Here is a 24,268-nt window from a genome sequence, read left to right on the forward strand (position 1 = left end):
AACAAGTAAATATATCATAAAATCGCATGCAACGTAAAAATAAAGTACCGTGGAGCGTACGGTGAAAATCGTATCATGAATAATTATAACTACGTGCATATCTGAAAATCATACGTAAAATCTTTGCTCCATATAGCTCTGTCATAGCATACCATAATTTTCTGGTAGAGATAATGTTTCTAAGCTAGTGGCCCATAACATAACGTGAACGCCTGATCAGACTAAACCACAGTATACTGGGCGGTAGAGATCAATAACAGCCCTTGGACTGGATGTCCGTACCCATACATAATCATAAACCGGTCGTAAGTCATCGGGTGGAGAGGTCCTCGGTTGCGCCTACCGACTTCCAAACCCATAAACATAAGGTGACCACAAGACATATAGCATATATCTCGAAAATAAACATTTTATATTTTTTATGCACGTAATATAATTATAACCTTATTTTACCGGATGAGTTGGATCGCTCCCAGGCTTGCTGCGACTTAATTCTAATATGTGACACTTGCAAATAATATTATCTTGACCTAAACTTGACAATAGAACCAAAACTTAACAATAGAACCAACAATGAGACTATTAGGACCAACCACTTGATTTTCAATCATGGTATTGTACCAACCCGAACCAACATTAAACCGACGTCTAATCATGATTAAAAATACCCCAAAAATACTGAAAAATATGCATAAGAACTGCAAAACACGAAAATAGGTGAAAGGAATCCAAAAACATAAAACACTCTTTCGGGAGTCATTTTGGCACCTTTCACCGTAAATTCTCGTATGACCTCTAAACTCGACCAAATCACGAACGGCCAAAAACATGACCTTCCTAACTCATTGAGGTACTGTCCAGTCCAAGGCCATGGGCTAAAAGCCAACCAAGAACTCAAACCACCTCCTAAACCGCGACGCAAAGTTGCTGTCAAAAAGGCAGCAGTAACAGCTTGTGTCTTTTGTAGTGTAAATCCTGAATTTTATGAATATGGGCTTGGACCACCGCCCAAGGACTCTTACCAACATCCTAAGGCATGGCTTGGACCATGGCTAAGGGCTAAAAGCCAACCACAAACCAAGCAAATACTTATGTCATTCCAAAGCTCCTACCGAGAACCGAAATTCTGTGCATTGTGATGTGTTTGTAATGTTTGCTGTCTTGGCTCGTTCCAGTGGCTGTATGGTCAACCATGGCTCAATATAGACATGATGGAGTGTTGTATGAACCATGGCTATGGGCTACAAGCCAGCCACAGCCCATCCCAACACCTTAAAACCGAAGTTACTCACACAAACCAGAAACAGAAATTTTTCTGAGTGATGCTTGTGTTGTTGTTTTAAAAATCTGATGGAACCATGAACCAAGCTTTGAAAGGACACCTTGGTCACGTCCTAGACATGATATGGAAGGGTTCTAACCGTGGCTACAGTCCATAGGACAGCCATGATTTGAACTCTCACCCTAAACAACCAAATGATAAAACCTTGACTCCAATTCTGCACTTAAGGGAAAAGTTGCTGTCATTTATTTGTTTATGCGTGTATGGGCTTGAACCATTGAACCAAAAACACCCCTAACACATTCTAATTCATGCCTAGTAGCAGCCATGTGAGCCTGGAACCGAAGCAACACCCTTGTAATCAACAAAACATCTCAAACCGTGAAGTTGGAAACAAAAGAGTTTATAAAAATCTGTGCAGATTTTGCTTGGGAAGATTGCTGTCAATTTCGTGATTTAGCTTGAATCATGGTTATATAATGGTTTAAAAATATCTATAGGAATTGATTGAAGAGAAAAGAAACAACATATACATGCCTGGAATTTGTTTTGACAAAAACAAATCAATACAACGAATACGACGCAACGGAGTTGGAGTTGGAACTTCTTTTCTTTCCTACTTTTCTGCTACTGTTTTTTCTCGATTTTTTTTGCTGGTATTTTCTGCTGTAATTCGAAGGTGAGAGTGTGTAGGAAATGTAGATAATGAAGATGAAGGTCTAAGGGGTGATAAATGGGTATTGAAGTGTATTAAGGTGGAAGTTACAAGTAAAGGAGTTGAATGGGTTTTTGAATTTCTTTCTTATTCTCCTTACTGCCGATTCTTGCTCTCAATTTTACTGCATGTTCACTCTATTTTCTTGACTCATAAGTTGAGGAGAAATGTGGTGTATTATTGCATTTGAATTTACTACTAATTAGAGAATTAAAATGAGGGAATGAGTTACACCATAAAATACAATTAGGGGTGGCTTGAATGGGGAGTTATTAACCATTTGAATTTGTTTTAAATATTGGCCCCAACATTATTACTAATTTGTATGGTATATTATTATTTAAACCTTACATTTTAAATTATTAAGATTTTAAATACCTATTATACACTTTAGTGAATTTACTCATTAGTTTAGAATAAACTCTTGCATGGCATACATGACTTCGAATTTAAATGTTTAAAGGCTATGTTTAATTTCTTGAATATATTTGACCTATATTAGTTCATCCCCCTTTGTTTATATATATATATTTTTAAGCTTTAATAAAATATTGAACTTAATAGAATTTATTTACTAACTTGACTCCAATTTAATAAATCCTAAAACATTCTTTTTCTTTAAATTAACTTATTCCTTGACTTAAATTAAATTTAGGAATATTTTTCTTATTATTAATCTTATTTCTAATCTCCAAACTCCGGTCCGGCCTCGCGTATTTATCCCGAAAAGATAAAACTAAACATCTAATTTTAAAATAAATAATCCTGATTTAAAATTATTTAAAATGACTTAAACACTTCATATATTTAATTAAAAATTCATTCTTAATTTAAATAGTAACAATTATGCATGGCTTATACGTAATCTGATTTTCGGGTTCTACATAAAGTATGTGGTTTAGGGAAACTAGAGAGTCCAATCTGACTCAAGTTAATCTCCCGGTTAACATTGACTTATACATTTCTTTATGTCGATCTGACTTTGTCGAAGTCTCGAACTCAAAGTCTGTCAATACTCAATCTGGAAATGACAATATCGATAAGTATAATATCAATACGCAACTCAATCAATATGAGATATAATCAGAACTCAATCTAATTATGTTTCAACGGCATAACTGCACAATCTCGATATACCCAGCAATACAAATATCAACAGATATCAATCTCAGCTCATAATCGATCGATAAACATAATCTGACACCAAATCCGTATATTCTCAAACAAATCAAATCTGATAATTCATAACAATTTCATACGGTATCTGTTCTTCAATCCGATTTCGATTATACGATGTCTAATATCTCAAGAACAACATATATCAATCATATCTGATTCCTTCAATATCATATTTTCAAATCATATCAAAACATAAGAAAACTTACGTCTAGTTGTAGCTGTCGACGAGAGGAACACGGTACTGTGTCCGGATTCAAAATCGGATAGACGGATATTGCACAATCACAATTCTAGCACATAAAGAAACTTTGAGGGAATTTCAGAAATTTGCTCGGTTTCCTTCAAAAATGGCTTAATGAAGGAAATATTAGATATAGCTCGTGCATGCCAAGAACAAGTGGCGAGTTTTCATTTTGCATGCCGCGCGCCCGCGCATATGCGTCGGAAGGTCTGCCCGGCATTTCTGCATATCAGCACATCGTGTATATGCGCGCCCCTTCACCGCGCACATGCGCCACAAGTTCTGTACCAAAGTTTCATTCGACGCGCATATGCGCGCCTTCCTTCGCGCACATGCGCGCACATGCGCCAAAAGTTATGTAATGATGTTTATCCCTTCGCGCACATGCGCCCAAAACTATGTCTATGCACTCCGGCTACTGATCTCTTCGTGCATGTGCGTGCACATCGTCGCGCATATGCGCCGAGAACTCTGTCCCAGCGATTGTCTTCCCGCACAGCTCGCGCGAGGTGTTCTGCCTCGCACTTCAGCAAAGCTCCCACTATTCTTTGCCACATCTTTTCTACTTCCTTTCAACTCTTCTACAATCACAGCAGGAATTCATTGATGATTAGTATCTAATTCCATTGTTAATAATTCCAGGCCTTACAATATATATATACACACACCTTTTTTTGTTTTGTAGCATGAAATTTTAAATTTACATTAAAAAAAATTCAAAAAACTTATTAAAAATCCCAAACTTTTGAGAAAATAAATTTAAAGATTTCGTGGGGTTCTATAATGCAAACAAATTGAAAATATTTATTTGTTCAACTCTCACCTAAAATGTCCTGTCAAATTGAAAGACAGACAGATGCATTCAACGATCAAAAATGGCAGAAAATCATCAACACGTGTATCTTGTCTAAATTTATATCTACGTACGTGAAAATTCATTAAAATTGAGGAAACAAAGCTCACCCAGAATTATATTTTGTATAAACAATAAAAGAATATTGTTTGTGAACACACACAGAAATAATTTAGTTGAATTAAAAGTAACGATCTCTACCTATTAGAAATAATTTAGTTGAATTAAAAGTAACGATCTCTACCTATTCATTGTCTTACTTACGTTGTAGACTAGTAAGTGTAACTAGACCAATTTCAATAGAGCTTTGTGACCAACTTCATTCACAACCGCAATTTTCGGCACGCGATGAGTTAAGCAATCGGACTAATACAATAATGTAAAATTCACATTAATCAAATAAATCACATTAAATAAATTTTATATGACAAACTCGTTTGTAAAATTTAAAAAATTGAAGTAAGAGGTGAGAGTTCAAAATTAAGAGTTTGTCTCTTGTTAGATGATCTCACGAATCTTTATATGTAAGACGGGTCAATCTTACCGATATTTACAATAAAAATTAATATTCTTAGCATAAAAAGTAATATTTTTTCATGAATGATTCAGATAAGATATTCGACCCGCAAAATTGATCCGTAAAATCGTGTCACGGACTTTTTTGTACAAAATTAATTGTAGATGACTTTGTCACTACCATTAGTGATGTGATGTGACAATTCCATAAATACATGTGGAAAGGATTTGACAAGGACTCTTGACCATGACCTCTCTTACAGACACGCAGCAACGCCTATCAGCCGTACGATCGCGTAACCTAAACCCTGCATCCGAATGACACGTGTCTCCTCAGAGTTCAAATTCTGTCAGAAATTAGTTGATCCCTACTGTGTATTATAGTTACATGACAATTATACGTACGTTTTTTTTTGACGTAGAACTTCTTTTTCCTCTACAGATTTTCCGACGGGGCACTGATTTTCACGTGCCATTTTGTAGTAATAAATATTTTTTAACGGATTCAATAAATATTTTTTATTATGTAAAAGTTGAAAAAAAAAATGTATAGAGGTAAAAAAAATTGTTTTATGGTACGTATATATAATAAGGTTTTAAATTTTGTTAGGCGTTACTCAACGTCCTGATCAGTGCTAAGTGTTTAGGTCGTCTAGGAAAGGATCAAAGGTCGTTAGACGAATTCTACGATATTAATATAATAAAAACTAAAGTTTGATGCGTGATGGAAAACAAAAAATCGTATTTTTTGTTGGAATTTGATTTAGAACTTATAAAAAATTATTTTAAATTAAAACTTCAAAAAAATCACTAAAAAAATTTAATTTCGGCCGCCTAAACTGGTCGACTAGCATTTTTTCGGCATGATCGACTTGCGCCTAGACCGATTTGTAGAACATTGATAATGACTGAGCTATGAATAATCAAGGGGTTTAATTAGAACGCGCATGCACTCTCAAACGCCTAGGCCGAGTTTTTAAACACTAATAATGGCTAAACTATGAGTGATCAAGGGGTTTAAATTAGAAGACATGCAGAGTCATTTCTCAAACATATTGCTTTTTCAAACAAAATTACAAGTTTATAATACTACGATTTTATATGTTTATTTTCTTACGATTTTGGTCGTCCGTGTTATAAGATTTTAGTTTGCTTCGTTATTTATGTCAGTCCTTTTTTATGCGACTTTGATTAATACTGATATATACATATATACACTTTCATTCACCATTAAAAAAATATCTTCATTCTCGCACAAATAAAGTTAAAATAAAAAACTTATGCAAAATATTTTAAAAAACGAAATTACGATTCTGATGTCACTTCATTCTACCCATCAGTATTTGGCTAATTCTTTTTGCCTCTCTTTTCTGAATAAACAAACAACTGACTGAAGTTACTGCTCTACGTACAGTTAAAAAGATCTGCTGCATGGTCCCCGGCCCGGCTCGTTTATTTTTATATAATAATAATAAGAATAATTTACAATTTTTTCTCTCCATTTCTGATAATTACTTACGACAAATTATTTTTATCTTTTATGGTTCATTTAATGAGATTAATTAACAATGCATGTGCGAACAAGTATATCTAGTCAAAGAGAAAGAGAGCCCCAAAATTTCCGGTTTGCCAAACAAATATTATATTAATATTTTCTTTTCCACATGTACTCAAATAATACATGTAAATTTTATGGGATAAATTTAGATTATTATTTTATTATTTAATAAAATCAAAAAAACAAACTTAAATTTATAATTTATTTTTTGTATTTTCGTGATTTTGATCTTTTTTATATCGAATTTACTATTAATCAATTGTTTTTTGGCAATTTTAGTTCTTTCTGATTGGAAATGTTGATGTATAACTAAATATGTCAATACTACATTATCGTGGTACTAGCACCATGTCAATGTCACGTCAAAAAAAATTAAAATTACGTTAAAAAAATAAAGTTTGCATATTAAAATTGAAATCTAATAATATACAAGATCAAAATCGTAAAAAACACAAACATATAAAAACAAAAAATTATAATTTCTCCTAAATTTTCTAACAAAATTCACGCATGAAAATTTCGAATTTGTTATTTTTTATATTTATTTTTGTTTTATAAAAAGAAAAAAAAAAACCAAATATGCAAGTGAGGAAGAGGACAAAGGAGTTAAACTAACCAGATGCTATAAACGAGGGATGAGGTATGTGGGTCCCTTATCCCCGACAAGCGTGGGGTTGTCTGGTCTTGTCATCTTTAATTATTTTTTAATAAAACATAATATATATATAATATTTATTATAATTCTTATCAAAAAAAATATATTTATTATAATTAATTAATTAATTATTATTATTATTATTATATTAACCACATTTAACCATCCCCACCAATAAATGTTACGAGTACATTTAATGCATGCCCCACCATATCCAACATTTACTAGCTTGACTAGATTTTTTCACGAACTATCTGTCAACGTTGATTTAAGTATTTTGTGATAAGATTTTACGAATTTTTATCTGTGAGACGAGTCTAATTTATCGATCTTCACAATAAAAAGTAATACTCTTAACATAAAAAGTAATATTTTTTCATAGATGACCCAAATAAAATATCAGTCTAACAAAATATGACACGTGAGACCGTTTCACACAAATTTTTGCCTACATAATATTAACATAAAAATTTGGGTGCATAAATTTAAAATTTATATTCCGAATATTTAATTTTAAAATACATATTTTTTGTAATTTTATTTCGAAAATTGTGGTACATATTTTATTATCGTCCTTCTTGTAAAGTTTTTGAATTAAAATATAATTTAATAATAAAACGAAATTAAAATAATTAGACAATGCTAATTGAAGAATTTAAAATTTATATGAATATGCTAATTTAAATATTCCAAAGAACAAAAATATTTTCGAAAAATATAAACAGACGAAAGGAGGCATAATGAATCTTAAAATTTTAGTCGCTTTTGGGTCAAGACAAATGTATCTTTTCAAAATGGGTCAAACCCAGATGATTGAGCCCGCTAGACTCTGCCCTGAGTCCAGCCCAAATAGTATTTTGACATGGCCCAATGAATCATTTCTAAATAGACACTATTGATTGCTTGATTGTCTGAGGCTTGGTGGCTTCGTGTTTTTCTGCTAAAGTCAGGATACAAGAGAATCGAAGATGGTAAGTTACGATGATTTTCACTGTTCGGAAGTTGTGGCAGCAGCAATAGAAATCAAGCCATTTTCTTCCCACCCCGGTATATCATTTTATGTCGATATCTTCAAGAACCATAAGCAGAGTCAGAGGCCTAGGACGACCCGTGCTATTGGTTAATCCAACCATCTTGACTGCCTTCCGAATGAGTTCTATGGGTGCGTCGACTTTGACGTACCGTCTTGTCAAAACCTCGATGGTTCTTTCGTCATATTTCCGTTCTTCTTCCTCTTCTGCTCTTTTCACTTCTTCCTCCAACACCTTCTTCTTAGCCTTCATCGGTTTCAAATACCAATCAACTTGATGTTGGAAGTTGTCATAGGCATCAACAAGATCATGTGGAAGAGAATTTCGAATCTTTTTCAAAGAGAGAAAATCACCAGCAGACAATGTCCGGTGCTATGCAGCTTATTCATCCACAGATCCAAGAAACTCTTGAACCACTTCCTATCCCAAGTGTGAAAAATATGTCTCGCTTCATTCTCAATCAGGAACTCGAATTTGAATCCATTGCTCTGTTTCAACTTCCTGAACACATGCTTCAATAACTTCATTCCTAACATCTTCCTATATCTCTCTTTTGCATTTTTCAACTCCAATAGCTTTCTCTGTCTTAGGCGGACGGAACATCAAAGGTTCAACTGCCTGAAGCTCCATTCCCATGAAGTCTATCTTCTCATCAACCACGCTGAATGACAGTTGTAAGTTTATCCACTCTCAAATCCAAATCACGTTCTAATAACTTCACTATTCTGTTCTTCAATTCTAAAGCCATCAATCTTTGTTCCTGAAGTAACAATCAATATCTCATCCAATAATTGGACAGCATAAATCTTCAATGGCTTATAAAAAAACATGGTCTGAATCTCTTTCAGCCGATACAAGATCATTTTCCACGAACTTAGGAATCTCTTTATTCGTGTTTAATAGTAATTCTTGAACTTCCTTATCAAACCCATTAGAGTAAACATTGATCAACATCGAACTCAAGGCAGATTCTTGAGGCAGACCCCTGCCTAAACAAACCCCACCCAATTCAATGTTGACTATCTTACATTCAAACAACCTTTTTATCAAATCTAGAAATGTCTTATCTTCAATTTTCTCACCCAGTATAAAAAACAACTTATCAATATGGCCAGAACTAAATAATTCACGATCAAATTTAACAATAAATCACCAACTTGGGTTCACCACCGAATTCTTTAAATACCAAATCGATGTGTGGCGGCCCAAGTTTGCTCGCTTGTCATAGCAAAAGGTAGCAAACCTAAAAACTTATGCATAAACCATAAAACTTGTTTGAACTCTCTCCAAAGTAACTCTTTTATTACACATATATCTAAATAGAACATATTTTTAAATGTTAGTTTTCTAAATATATATATATATATAATATATATATATATATATATATAAACATTCAAAACAACACTCTATTTTCCCACTTTTTTCTATTATATTTTTATGGAAAAGAATTTCGACAATGAAAATATAAGCTATAAACTTTACACACATTATTGTAGTTCTTCGCAGTGAAATTTGATGGATCTGACTGCTCTAATGGCAGAGCATTTTTGGGAACTTAAAAGCATGAAATATCACTATATCGATAACTATATCTTTTTCATTATTTATAATATTATATTATTATTTTATATAATATAACAATTTTCAGTCACACCATAAATTCAACATGTGTTTTTCGATTCCGGTCCGGTTATGAAGGTGATCCGGTTATGAAAACATTGAAGTATACTTTTGTTTCCAACATCAGTCACAGAAAAATTATGTTTCAACGTTTACGGTTGTTCCGATTAAAAAATCACGCAGTTTCCACACAGTTACGAAAATTGTGCTTCCCAGATGACTACAGGATATTGTTGCACGTCCCCTCCTCCGGTTCTCATTCAAGAAATCTTCGTTATATAAGTATTCTATTCAACGTTTCCTTTCCTGTCGCCATTTATACACGGGTCTTGAAGTGGGACTAACCATTTCATCTTCACGCAGTTTGCGTTTCTTACCCCTTTTCTGCACCAATGATGCATTAAAATGATTACCCTACAGCGAAACAAGGAAAAAATGAAGCGTATAACGTACTCTCTGAAATATTGATACCTGTAACTCTTTCTGCATAGACATATCCGTGTATATTTTCTCTAGATCTTTTAACCGTTTCTTTCTAGCCTCTAGCTCTCGATATGAAGAATCTGTCTTCCTGCATGTTGACCATGTTTGTAGAACCCGAAAATTACGTAAAAGCCATGCATAATTTATATTATTTAAATTAAAAATGAACTTTTATGAAAATATGAAGCGTTTTATTTATTTTAAAAAGTATATGTTTAGTTTCACCTTTTCAGGATAAATACGCGAGGCCAGGACCGGAGTTTGGAGATTTGAGATAAGATTAATAATAAGACAAATATTCCTAAATTTAATTTAAGTCAAGAAATAATTTAATTTGAAGAAAAAGAATGTTTTAGGATTTATTAAATTAATGGGAGTCAAATTAGTAAATAAATTCTATTAGGCTCAATATTTAATTAAAGTTTAAGTAAAATGTATAAACAATTGGGGATGAAGTAATATAGGGTAAATATATTCAAGAAATTAAACATATCATTTAAACATTTAAATTGAGGTCATGTATGTCATGCAAAAGTTCTAAGCAAGATGCTAAACTAAATTAATTTGTTAATGCATTAAAATAAATATAATGAAGTTTTAAATCTTAAACAATTAAAATGCAAGTTTTAAATAAAAATATACAATGCAAATTAATAATAATGACCAACATTTAAAATATTTCAAAGGTTGATAACTCTCCATTCAAACTATCTCTAATTATACTTCATGGTGTATTCATGTCCTATTCTAATTCTCTAATTAGTAGGAAATTTAAATGCAATAAAGCACCTCATTTCTCCCCAACTAATTACCTAGCAAATGAATGAGACCATGCAGCAAAGAAATGAGAAAAACCAACGGCAATAAGGAGTGAAGGAGAAGCAATTCAAACCCATTCAAATTTACCACTAAATGTTTTTTTATAGTGCATTCATTTCCCACTTTTAAACTCCATAATTAGGGGTAATACATGCATCATAATTCTCTTTGAAGCTCTTCAACCCCTTTATGCTAGCAAATAAACGTGAATAACAAGAATAAGAACAAGTAATCGGCAGCAAGGGGAATCAAAAGCATTTCAAAATCCATTCCACTTCTTGACTTGTAACTCCCAAACTAAATGCATATTATAGCACCTTTAACATCTCATTTATCATTCACCTTCATCATCTACACTTCCTATACCCCCTTACCTTCAAAATACATCAGCAAAACAGCAGCTAGGAATCGTGCACAGCAGCAGTAACACAAGGAAGAAAAAAAACTCAACTCCGTTCCGCCGCTCGTATTAGTCGTTTTGATTTGTTTTCTTCAAAACAAATTCCAGACATGTATATATTATTTATTTGCTCTTCAATCAAGTCATATTAGATATTTGAAACCATTATATATTCATGATATAAGCAGCAATTCGAAATTTGACAGCAAACATTCTGAAAATTTAACACAGCCTTCTCGGCCCTTGGTGTTCTGCCTTACGGGTGAGTTGTTTTGATGAATCTAGGTGGTTGCTTCGGTCCAGGCACACAGGGCTGCTTCTAGGCGTGATTTAGAGTGTCTTAGGAAGTTATTGGGTCATTGGTTTCCATCCATACACACACAAATGCAGAAATGACAGCAACTTTTTATTTGAGTGCAGAATGAGACACGGTTTCTGCCATTGAGTTGTTTAAGTGGAGTGTTCAAACCTTGGCTGTCCTAGGGACTGTAGCCATGGTTAAAACCCTCCCTTAACATGTCTAGGGTGTGACCAAATCGGTATTTACAAGCTTGGTTCAAGGAGCCATCAGATTTTTACATCAACAATGCAAGAGTCATTCGGTTTTTCCCTTTTCAGATTCTGTGTGAGTGTGATTTCGGTTTTTGTGTGTTGGATGAATTGTGGTTGGCTCCTAGCTTGTGGCCATGGTTCATACAACTCTCCATCATGTCTAAATCGAGTCATGGTCGCTCAAATGGCCATTGGAACGATACAAGACAACAAAACAATGCAATACATCACACTATACAGAAATTGGCTCTCTCGGTTTTGAGCTGTGATTGTCCTAGGTGTTAGCTCGATTTGTGCCTGGCTTTTAGCCCTTAGCCATGGTCCAAGCCATGTCTTAGGATGTTGGTTAGAGTCCTTGGGCGGTGGTTCAAGCCCATAGTCATTTATTTCAGGATTTTCACCACAAACAAGTAAACTGCTACTGCTGCTGCACTTTTCCAGCAACTTTGAGCTTCGGTTTTGGTGCTCGTTTGAGTTCTTGGTTGACTTTTAGCTCATGGCCTTGGACTGGACAGTACCTTAATGAGTTAGGAAGGTCATGTTTTTGGTCGTTCGTGATTTGGTCGAGTTTAGAGGTCATACGAGAATTTACGGTGAAAGGTGCCAAAATGACTCTCGAAAGAGTGTTTTATGTTTTTGGATTCCTTTCACCTATTTTCGTGTTTTGCAGTTCTTATGCATATTTTTCAGTATGTTTGGGGTATTTTTAATCATGATTAAACGTCGATTTAATGTTGGTTCGGGTTGATACAATACCATGATTGAAAATCAAGTGGTTTGTCCTAATCGTCTCGTTTTTGGCTCTATTGTCAAGTTTAATTCAAGATAATATTATTTGCATGTGTCACATATTAGAATTAAGTCGCAGCAAGCCAGGGAGCGATCCAATTCATCCAGTAAAAATAAGTTTATAATTATATTACGTGCATAAAAATATAAAATGTTTATTTTTGAGATATATGGTATATGTCTTGTGGCCACCTTATGCTTATGGGTTTGGAAGTCGGTAGGCGCAACCGAGGACCTCTCCACCCGGTGACTTACGACCGGTTTACGATTATGTATGGGTACGGATATCCAGTCCAAGGGCTGTGGTGATTTCTACCGCCCAGTATACTGTGGTTTAGTCTGATCAGGCGCTTACGTTATGTTATGGGCCACTAGCTTAGAAACATTATCTCTACCAGAAAATTATGATATGATATGACAGAGCTCTATTGAGCAAAGATTTTACGTATGATTTTCAGATATGCACGTAGTTATAATTATTCATGATACGTTTATCACCGCACGCTTTCTGATATGATATTTTTAAGTTGCATGCGATTTTACGATATATTTATTTGTTATTCACGATATATACATGTTGAGTCTTTAGACTTACTAGACTTGATTGTTGTAGATATTGATGAGGCCGAGACCGCGGGCGGAGACCAGTGAGCGATCTTGGGACAGTAGTAGTAAACCCGAGGACCTCATGTTTTAGTTTATGCACCTGTTATCTTTCAAACTCGATTTTAATATGTTGGATTATTTTTAAATTGTTGTTTGAAATATTACGTTGACTTCCGCTGTTATTTTTAAAGTTTAAATTATTTACATGTTTATTTTATAAATGAGGCAAGTTATTTATCTATTTAGAAAAATTTTAATAATTCCGCAAAATTATGAATACGAAATACGGGCCTTTACAGTTGGTATCAGAGCCAATGTTCTTGTAAAGGGTTGTACTACTACTGATCTCGAGAAGCTCATGAAGTCACGTCTTCGGTCTGTAAGTTTTACATTTCAGCATTTTACTTAAAGTATGAATTATTTTAACAGCATGATTTCATGAAATATTCTACGTTCAAATTTTAATTATTCAATAATTACTTAGATTTAAAAATAAATTATGGAATTATGCATGTTGGTTAAGTATGGGTTATGTATGGAACAGTATGCCTCCTAGACGCCTTGTTGGACGCCCGAGGGGTGGGGGTGGGCGCCGTCATGAGGACGGTGAGGATCAGAGACAGGAGAGGAACGCACCACCACCACCCCCCCCACCGGACATGAACGCTCAGATGTTAGCGGGGATGACTCAGTTCTTCGCACAGTTCGCGGGGAACCAAGCTGCTGTAGCCAGACCGACGGGACCGGAGGCAGTCTATGAGCGGTTCGTGAAGATGAGACCGAAGGAGTTCACAGGGACGACAGATCCCATGGCTGCCGAGGACTTGATTAAGTCCCTCGAGGTTATCTTTGAGTTCATGGGGCTTGAAGATGGAGATAGGGTTCGATGTGCGACCTATCTGTTCGGAAGAGACGCTCGCCTATGGTGGGAAGGAGCATCAGTGGCTTTGGATTTGACTACTTTGAGCTGGGAACGCTTCACAGAGGTATTCTACTCTAAATATTTTACTGAGGAAGTGCGTTCCAGGTTGACCACGGAGTTCATGACCCTGCTGAGGCAGGTAGACATGACTGTTACGGAGTTCGTCCGTAAGTTCGAGAGGGGTTGTCATTTTGTATCCCTGATTGCAAATGATGCGGGAGCCAAGATGAGGCAGTTTCTGAATGGTCTACGGCCGATCTTACGCCGTGATGTTAGGGTGGCTGGCCCTACTACCTATGATGTCGCAGTTTCCAGAGCTCTAACTGCAGAGCAGGACCAGCAGGACATTGAGAGGGATCGCAATGGTAAGCGACCATTTCAGGCACCGTACCGCCCTCCACCGCAGCAGCACCAGAATAAGAGGCAATTCCATGGCCCACCCAGGAACAGAGGGCAACATCAGCAGCAGGGACGGGCAGTCCCGAGGACAGTGGAGTATCCAGTCTGTGCCAGGTGCTCACGTCGTCATGGGGAGGGTCTCGGGTCTAATTTTTCAGACCCGTCTGGGTATGGGGCGGGTAATGGGTCCTATAATACCCGCCCCATATTTGTGGATATAAATATTATAGGGTTTTAGTTTTATTAATTTCATTTTTTAGCAACCCACTTCAAGGTCAATCATAGACATATTTGATTCTTTAGGTTAATTGAATTTTTAATTGGGCTGGGTTTTAGTTTATTTTACCGTTTTAAATTACAATTTATTTTTTCAATATAAATTTTTCTCTTTAATTTTGTAGGTAATTCTTCAAATAGTTTGCCAACTTGTCCTACCATTCTTGATGAAGAGGAAGATGATCCTGAAGAATGTGTCTGAATTATTTCATACTCGCTGATTTATATTGATTTGTTTAAGTTCTGTTATGACTTATTTTTGGGGATGTCAAGATTTTTTTTGAGAGCTAATCTATTTTTTATGTAATTCTTTATGTCATAAAAATACTTTGTTTTTTATTATTAAGCGTGGTTGAAAATATGAATTAGTTTTCTATTGTATTTTATTTAAAAACTTTTTAGTTTCATAATTCAGTCATGTGATAAGAATATTATTGTTTTAATTTAAAAAAAATTCGGGTCTCACGGGTCTCACGGGTCTACCTAACCCCGTTTCGTATTCGGGGTGTGGCGGGTCCGAAGAATATTTAACCGGGGTGGGGCGGGTAATGAGTCGAAATTTTCTTCATGGGGCGGGTCTTGGATTTAGCCAAACCCGCCCCATTGACATCCCTATGCATGGCGGACAGATAACCAACCATTTGATTCGATAAAGTTATGTTCTACAAGAAACAGAAAAGTCATTTGAAATAAAACTAAATACCCAAAATCAAAGTAGAAAGATACAGCATAGAAAAAGGATTAAATTTTAGGAAAATGCAGCAACGATTGCCAACAAGCAAGACCCTTTAGAGAATATGATAGATAGTAGTTCATGATACAAGAAACGTCAGTTGGGTTTAAATGCTCTAGCACTTGTGCATCAATTCGATTTCTTGAACCAAAGTTCGTCAAGTGGCAAGGATAAATGATGGAGAAAAGTATCATCCCCTAATTCCCTTAATATTTATACAAAGATACAGCACTCACAATGACGGGATAGTATTGATCTCTGGGAAGAAATAGAAGCCCAGTAGAAAGTCCAGACAAGACAAAAAGGACACACGGCCATAAATATTTATCATGCACGCATAAATGGAATTATAATTAACTCACATAGCATGCGATTGATATTCCCAATTGGTATATATTTGTGACCAACAAATCCAAAAAAGTTTTTGAAGAGAAAACTCGAACAATAGCAGGGAATACCAAAGAAGTAGAAATTGAAAACTAAATTCAATAAGAAAAATAAGATTATGACAAGGCGCCAAATATCAACATATTCAATCAACAAGTGAGGTATTGATAACTTAAAGGGGGTAAAGTATAGGTGATGAAGAGACAAATGAAAGAGCTGTGAGGACAGGCAGACTAGAGCAAATTATTTGTAGTCCACTTCGTTTTTGCAATATAGCTTATGGATTGACGGTAATGATATCATTCGGAACTCGGTAGGGATCTTAATTGTGGGGAGGCAAGTAGAAACATGTTATCAACCTGGCAATCCAATTTCGTAGGAGGCAATTGACTAAAAAAAATAGCTTTCAGTACCTCAAAATAACTTTAGGCAAGTCTTTAAAAGCTGATGGGTTCCCTTGTTCTGAAACTTTTTGGCATATTTCTCTTGCCTCCTCCCTAGAAAGATAATCAACAGACAGTCAACATACTTCATGAAACACAAAAATATCTACTAAGCTCAAAATGCTATACTACTGAGCAATATTTGCCCTGCACCATTTTATGCATTAATAATTTGTGTGACCAGTACATAACTGTTATAACATGAAATTGACCACTCTAAAAAATGGGTATGAAAACTATCAAGAATCAGCAGAAAAAGGGCTTGATCACTCACCTGTTGTCGGCATAATAAACATGTTTGGATGATGACTGATTGTCAAGAGAATGCAGCATACCATTAAGTCTTTCAATTTTCTGCATCCAAAAAGTTAAATTTCAGAATAAAGAACCTGCATGACAGCTATCTCGAGAATCCGAGACCCAAAAAACCAGAAACTCTAAAATAAAACCTTTTTTTCAGTTTGAAGCTTCTGCAAAATATATCCAATGTCTTGGGTCTTCATCAACATCAGCTCTTCGTTAGTGTACTTATTAGCCTGGCTCCTTTACAAAATCCACATTCAACAGCTAATATTCAAATTATACTCAAATAAATATCCTCAAAAGAGAACAGATAACCTCATAAAAATAAAATTTTCCAGCTTACTCAGGTTTATGAACTCCGCCAACCGTTTTTGTTTTAATCATCTTGAAGTAAAATTCATCTGGGTTCCTCAATGCTGCTTTTTCCTTAAGTTTCTGTTATAAACACGCAGAAGCGACTTACCATAAAATAAGAACTCGCCAAATTTCGTTCATAAAATGCTACCAAAACCAACAAGACGCAGGGTAGTAGAAATTACCAGTAAAGTCTGCTCCTTCTGGTGATAGGCTCGTGCACGAATGACATAATCTTTATGTTTTTCGAGCAGCCCAAATTTCCTTCTCAAATGCCTGGTACACACAACAAATCATCAATTGAGTGAACCGGATATATACGTCAAAATATTTCAAAACGGGCAATAAAGAAATTAATGGCCCCAAAAAATAATCACACTTACGGCTGAGCACGCTCCTTGTGAGCTTTTCTTGAAATAGCATTCCTTAAAGACGACATCTTTATGCTAGCAAAAAAAAATCACAGAACTTTAAAATCAATTGACGCACTTCAGAAAGGCAAAAACCATTACAGAAAACATAAAGGGCTAACAAAAATCTTGAGTTGAAATAATTTAACCGTGAAACAGCGAAGATTATCGGTACAGAAAAAAACAACGGATTTCTTTCGTATTTACACCAAATTCAAAAGAATTATTAAGCACAGAAGACTCGCCTGTGGAAAGCGGTGAAGGCTTAGGGTTTAAAGGAGACACCAATGCAGAGAATCTTGATTTGATGAAAAGTATTTTATATTGTGGCAAAAAAATTATTCTAAATAAACTAAAATTCAATCATGCAAATTGGCTTCCGGATTTAGTGCAAAAACTTACGTGGGACAATATCACGAATTGTATTTTGTGAGATAGATCTCTTATTTAGATCTTCCATGAAAAATATTACTTTTTATGCTAAAATTATTATTTTTTATTGTTAATATCGGTAGAGTTGACCCGTCTCACAGATAAAGATTCGTGAGACCGTCTCACAAGAGACCTACTCCTGATTGAGTATACAAATACACACACAACACACAAAATTATGATATCACATAAATAAAAAAACAAAATCTTGATATTATATTAAAAAATTTAAAAATAATTTTTATATGATTTTCTTATAATTAACTAGAATAATTACTTAAATATGATAGTATTTTATTATTTCAAATTTATGAAATTGCTAGAGATGATATCATATTTTAAAAGATTAATTTGGTTTATAAACATAAAGAAATATTTATTAGCATATGATAATTATAGACGAACCACAAATTTTATAAAAATAGGCTTTGGCGATATTTTTTATTAAACAAAATAAAATATTTTATCATTTGTTTGAGCTGATTTTTGTTACATAAAAATTAGATAATGACATTAAATTTAATTACTTCAGGTCTCTTAATGTTTGTTTAATAATACTAATATCATTGTGCATGCAATTATTTGATTAGAGTTTCATTAATTTTTAGATTAAACTATTAAGAATGATATTGAAAATATTGATGATTCTTTTGTTATAGTTTGGAATTATTATTTAGATAATGAAAAGGGTAAGGCGACGGTTTTAACGACGGTTTCGCGATCCGTCATCGGAGGCTGCGTCGCATTCTAGAAGCGACGGTTTTTCAACTCCCGTCGCTTAAAGCGACGGTTCTTTGGAAGAAGACCGTCGCTATTTTTGCGACAGTTTTAAGAAACCGTTGTAAATATTAAGCGACGATATATTAACGACGGTTTTAAAAACCAGTCGCTATATTTAGCGACGGTTTCGTAAAATCCGTCTCTATATTTATCGGCGGTTTTTTTAAAAAACCGCTGTTTAAGAAGCGACGGTGTTTATCAATAAAATCCATAAAAAATAACTACTGCGCAAAAATTAAAATTATGTATTAAATTTTCTGTAAAAAAAAAACTTTAAAACCTGATTTGAGCGAAGATATGCAGCTTCACGTAACGCAGGAAGATCGCACCGACGAGGAAATTTACGAAATAAATAGAAAAAAAATGTTAGTACAAAATAAAAAAAATCGAAACTTCGAAAAATTTGATAGCGTTTCGCTAATACCTGAGATAGATGAAAAATCGTTCAAGTAAATGTTCGCGAACCTCGGTATATATAGAATCATAGCGACGGTTTTTGCCCAAACGGTCGCTATATAGCGTCGGGTTTCTCGAAAACCGTCGCTATATGGCGACATATATAAAAACCGTTGCTAAAGTAGCGACGGTTTAATATATACCGTCGCCGATCTAGATCGGCGACTGTTTAGTCATAACCGTCGCGGATCTAGATAGACAACAGTGACGCATAACCGTCGCTATTATTACGACGGTTAGCTTGAACAGTCTCTATATAGCGACGATTTCATGACAACCGTTGCTTATCAAATTAAGCGACGGTTTATTTAAACTGTTGCTCTATAGCGACTGTTTTTATAAAACCCGTCGCCTTTAAAATTATGCGACGGTTGATTTAAAACATTCGCTAATATAGCGACGGTTGAATACAAGACTGTCGCATATTGGCGACGGTTTGTACAGTTGTCGCAATATTAGCGACAGTTATCAAAAATTTGTCGCTAACGTAGCGACGGTTATAATAAACCCGTGGCTATTATAGCGACGGGTATTAGTAATTGGTCGCTAAATTTAATAGGCGACGGTGTTAATTGAAACCGTCGCTATATAGCGACGGTTTATGATAACCCGTCGCTACGCCTTCCGTTTTTTTGTGGATTAATTAATTACAGCGAAAAACGATTTAAAATTTTCTTTATAATGAACCCAAAACATATTATTTGAATACTAAAAATAGTATTTCATCTCACATCATAAAACATGCCCACACGTAATCAAAACCAATTGAATACAAACAAACAATCATATCCTCGGGATATGCCATCACATAATTACGAAAATACCATTGACATTTTAGCATCGGTATATCATTTTGGACCAGTCAAACGATCCAATTTTTCAAAACTCAAAACATGAAACTTCTATATCTTTGAGTTTTCTTCCTTATATCCAAATCTCAAATCATTTGGATTTCATATGAAAAAGATATGTCACTATTTACCATTTTACTCTTAAAATTTATTCATTATTTTTCGACTTATATTTTTCAACTTATTTATCAAAATTACATCAAAGCTATTTTTCAAGTGTTTCATTCAAAACAACACTCTATTTTCCCACTTTTTTCTATTATATTTTTATGGAAAAGAATTTCGACAATGAAAATATAAGCTATAAACTTTACACACATTATTGTAGTTCTTCGCAGTGAAATTTGATGGATCTGACTGCTCTAATGGCAGAGTATTTTTGGGAACTTAAAAGCATGAAATATCACTATATCGGTAACTATATCTTTTTCATTATTTATAATATTATATTATTATTTTATATAATTATTTATAATATAACAATTTTCCGTCACACCATAAATTCAACATGTGTTTTTCGATTCGATCACCGGTCCGATTATGAAGGTGATCCGGTTATGAAAACATTGAAGTATACTTTTGTTTCCAACAGCAGTCACAGAAAAATTATGTTTCAACGATTACGGTTGTTCCGATTAAAAAATCACGCAGTTTCCACACAGTTACGAAAATTGTGCTTCCCAGATGACTACAGGATATTGTTGCACGTCCGCTCCTCAGGTTCTCATTCAAGAAATCTTCGTTATATAAGTATTCTATTCAACGTTTCCTTTCCTGTCGCCATTTATACACGGGTCTTGAAGTGGGACTAACCATTTCATCTTCACGCAGTTTGCGTTTCTTACCCCTTTTCTGCACCAATGATGCATTAAAATGATTACCCTACAGCGGAACAAGGAAAAAATGAAGCGTATAACGTACTCTCTGAAATATTGATACATGTAACTCTTTCTGCATAGACATATCCGTGTATATTTTCTCTAGATCTTTTAACCGTTTCTTTCTAAGCCTCTAGCTCTCGATATGAAGAATCTGTCTTCCTGCATGTTGACCGTGTTTCTATACACGATTAAACTAAACTCCTCAACCACAAATTCTAGTCTAACTTCCTCGATGTAGAAGAGAAACAAAAGTAATATGAAGGCCTAAAGCCAAGGAGAGACTGAAAAGAAATTTGGAAATCAACCAAAGCAAAACTCATCAAAAGGAAAAGGATTTGTGCACGGCGGACAGATAACCAACCATTTGATTCGATAAAGTTATGTTCTACAAGAAACAGAAAAGTCATTTGAAATAAAACTAAATACCCAAAATCAAAGTAGAAAGATACAGCATAGAAAAAGGATTAAATTTTAGGAAAATGCAGCAACGATTGCCAACAAGCAAGACCCTTTAGAGAATATGATAGATAGTAGTTCATGATACAAGAAACGTCAGTTGGGTTTAAATGCTCTAGCACTTGTGCATCAATTCGATTTCTTGAACCCAAAGTTCGTCAAGTGGCAAGGATAAATGATGGAGAAAAGTATCATCCCCTAATTCCCATAAAATTTATACAAAGATACAAGCACTCACAATGACGGGATAGTATTGATCTCTGGGAAGAAATAAAAGCCCAGTAGAAAGTCCAGACAAGACAAAAAGGACACACGACCATAAATATTTATCATGCACGCATAAATGGAATTATAATTAACTCACATAGCATGCGATTGATATTCCCAATTGGTATATATTTGTGACCAACAAATCCAAAAAAGTTTTTGAAGAGAAAACTCGAACAATAGCAGGGAATACCAAAGAAGTAGAAATTGAAAACTAAATTCAATAAGAAAAATAAGATTATGACAAGGCGCCAAATATCAACATATTCAATCAACAAGTGAGGTATTGATAACTTAAAGGGGGTAAAGTATAGGTGGTGAAGAGACAAATGAAAGAGCTGTGAGGACAGGCAGACTAGAGCAAATTATTTGTAGTCCACTTCGTTTTTGCAATATAGCTTATGGATTGACGGTAATGATATCATTCGGAACTCGGTAGGGATCTTAATTGTGGGGAGGCAAGTAGAAACATGTTATCAACCTGGCAATCCAATTTCGTAGGAGGCAATTGACTAAAAAAAATAGCTTTCAGTACCTCAAAATAACTTTAGGCAAGTCTTTAAAAGCTGATGGGTTCCCTTGTTCTGAAACTTTTTGGCATATTTCTCTTGCCTCCTCCCTAGAAAGAGAATCGACAGCCATCCAACATACTTCATGAAACACAAAAATATCTACTAAGCTCAAAATGCTATACTACTGAGCAATATTTGCCCTGCACCATTTTATGCATTAATAATTTGTGTGACCAGTACATTACCACCAAATCACTGTCTTGGATGAAAAAAAATATGTCATTTGCAGACACACAAGTGTAAACATGGAATTCAAGTGATTCAAACAGAAGTTCCAGAGAAGACAGTCTCATTGCCCCTTGGTCATTGAACTTTTGAAATTGGCATTCGGATAGTTTTATCTTAATTGCCTAGATTACATATTAGACGTTCTTTCTAAAGCAGAATGGAATAAAATGACTTTGAAGAAATAAATTAATTGAGCTATCAGAAGCGACCATATCTAATAATGAGAAAACAATAAACTTTGGTGGTGACATAACTGTTATAACATGAAATTGACTACTCTAAAAAATGGGTATGAAAACTATCAAGAATCAGCAGAAAAAGGGCTTGATCACTCACCTGTTGCCGACATAATAAAATGTTTGGATGATGATTGATTGTCAAGAGAACGCAGCATACCATTAAGTCTTTCAATTTTCTGCATCCAAAAAGTTAAATTTCAGAATAAAGAACCTGCATGACAGCTATCTCGAGAATCTGAGACCCAAAAAACCAGAAACTCTAAAATAAAACCTTTTTTTCAGTTTGAAGCTTCTGCAAAATATATCCAATGTCTTGGGTCTTCATCAACATCAGCTCTTCGTTAGTGTACTTATTAGCCTGACTCCTTTACAAAATCCACATTCAACAGCTAATATTCAAATTACACTCAAATAAATATCCTCAAAAGAGAACTGATAACCTCATAAAAATAAAATTTTCCAGCTTACTCAGGTTTATGGACTCCGCCAACAGTTTTTGTTTTAATCATCTTGAAGTAAAATTCATCTAGGTTCCTCAATGCTGCTTTTTCCTTAAGTTTCTGTTATAAACACGCAGAAGCGACTTACCATAAAATAAGAACTCGCCAAATTTCGTTCATCAAATGCTACCAAAACCAACAAGACGCAGGGTAGTAGAAATTACCAGTAAAGTATGCTCCTTCTGGTGATAGGCTCGTGCACGAATGACATAATCTTTATGTTTTTCGAGCAGCCCAAATTTCCTTCTCAAATGCCTGGTACACACAACAAATCATCAATTGAGTGAACCGGAAATATACGTCAAAATATTTCAAAACGGGCAATAAAGAAATTAATGGCCCCCAAAAATAATCACACTTACGGCTAAGCGCGCTCCTTGTGAGCTTTTCTTGGAATAGCATTCCTTAAAGACGACATCTTTATGCTAGCAAAAAAAATTCACAGAACTTTAAAATTAATTTACGCACTTCAGAAAGGCAAAAACCACTACAGAAAACATAAAGGGCTAACAAAAATCTTGAGTTGAAATAATTTAACCGTGAAACAGCGAAGATTATCGGTACAGAAAAAAACAACAGATTTCTTTCGTATTTACACCAAATTCAAAATAATTATTAAGCACAGAAGACTCGCCTATGGAAAGCGGTGAAGGCTTAGGGTTTAAAGGAGACCAATGCAGAGAATCTTGATTTGATGAAAAGTATTTTATATTGTGGCAAAAAAATTATTCTAAATTAACTAAAATTCAATCATGCAAATTGGCTTCAAAAACTTATGTGAGACGATATCACGAATCGTATTTTGTGAGATAGATCTCTTATTTGGATCTTCCATGAAAAATATTACTTTTTATGCTAAGAGTATTATTTTTTATTGTTAATATCGGTAGGGTTGATCCGTCTCACAGATAAAGATTCGTGAGACCGTCTCACAAGAGACCTACTCCTGATTGAGTATACAAATACACACACAACACACAAAATTATGATATCACAGAAATTAAAAAAACAAAATCTTGATATTATATTAAAAAATTTAGAAATAATTTTTATATGATTTTCTTATAATTAACTAGA

At 34.5% G+C, this 24,268-nt stretch overlaps 1 protein-coding gene and 2 pseudogenes across 3 annotated transcripts; all 3 read right to left on the reverse strand.

Annotated features, from left to right (window-relative positions):
* Positions 1-7,745: 7,745 nt before the first annotated feature.
* Positions 7,746-9,913, reverse strand: LOC142528480 (nuclear intron maturase 3, mitochondrial-like; annotated as a pseudogene).
* LOC142529303 (putative U3 small nucleolar RNA-associated protein 11) lies at positions 9,741-19,165 on the reverse strand. 3 transcript variants are annotated; one of them, XM_075634808.1, is made up of 9 exons: positions 19,022-19,165; positions 17,503-17,565; positions 17,305-17,395; positions 17,109-17,200; positions 16,912-17,005; positions 16,737-16,816; positions 16,433-16,516; positions 10,125-10,224; positions 9,741-10,037 (listed from the first exon to the last, which is right to left on the reverse strand). In XM_075634808.1, the coding sequence occupies exons 2-9, from the start codon at positions 17,556-17,558 to the stop codon at positions 9,945-9,947; spliced, it is 690 nt and encodes a 229-aa protein (XP_075490923.1). In that variant the 5' UTR covers positions 17,559-17,565; positions 19,022-19,165; the 3' UTR covers positions 9,741-9,944. The 3 variants fall into 3 exon arrangements, with proteins under 3 accessions (XP_075490923.1, XP_075490922.1, XP_075490924.1); XM_075634807.1 differs by lacking the exon at positions 19,022-19,165 and adding an exon at positions 17,775-17,925; XM_075634809.1 differs by lacking the exon at positions 19,022-19,165 and adding an exon at positions 17,775-17,890 and having other exon boundaries at positions 17,503-17,558.
* A 1,381-nt stretch (positions 19,166-20,546) lies between these two features.
* LOC142529964 (putative U3 small nucleolar RNA-associated protein 11) lies at positions 20,547-23,723 on the reverse strand (annotated as a pseudogene).
* Between the last annotated feature and the right edge of the window lie 545 nt (positions 23,724-24,268).

Source organism: Primulina tabacum, chromosome 16 (assembly GCF_025594145.1).
Source record: "Primulina tabacum isolate GXHZ01 chromosome 16, ASM2559414v2, whole genome shotgun sequence".
NCBI classification, from domain to species: Eukaryota; Viridiplantae; Streptophyta; class Magnoliopsida; order Lamiales; family Gesneriaceae; genus Primulina; species Primulina tabacum.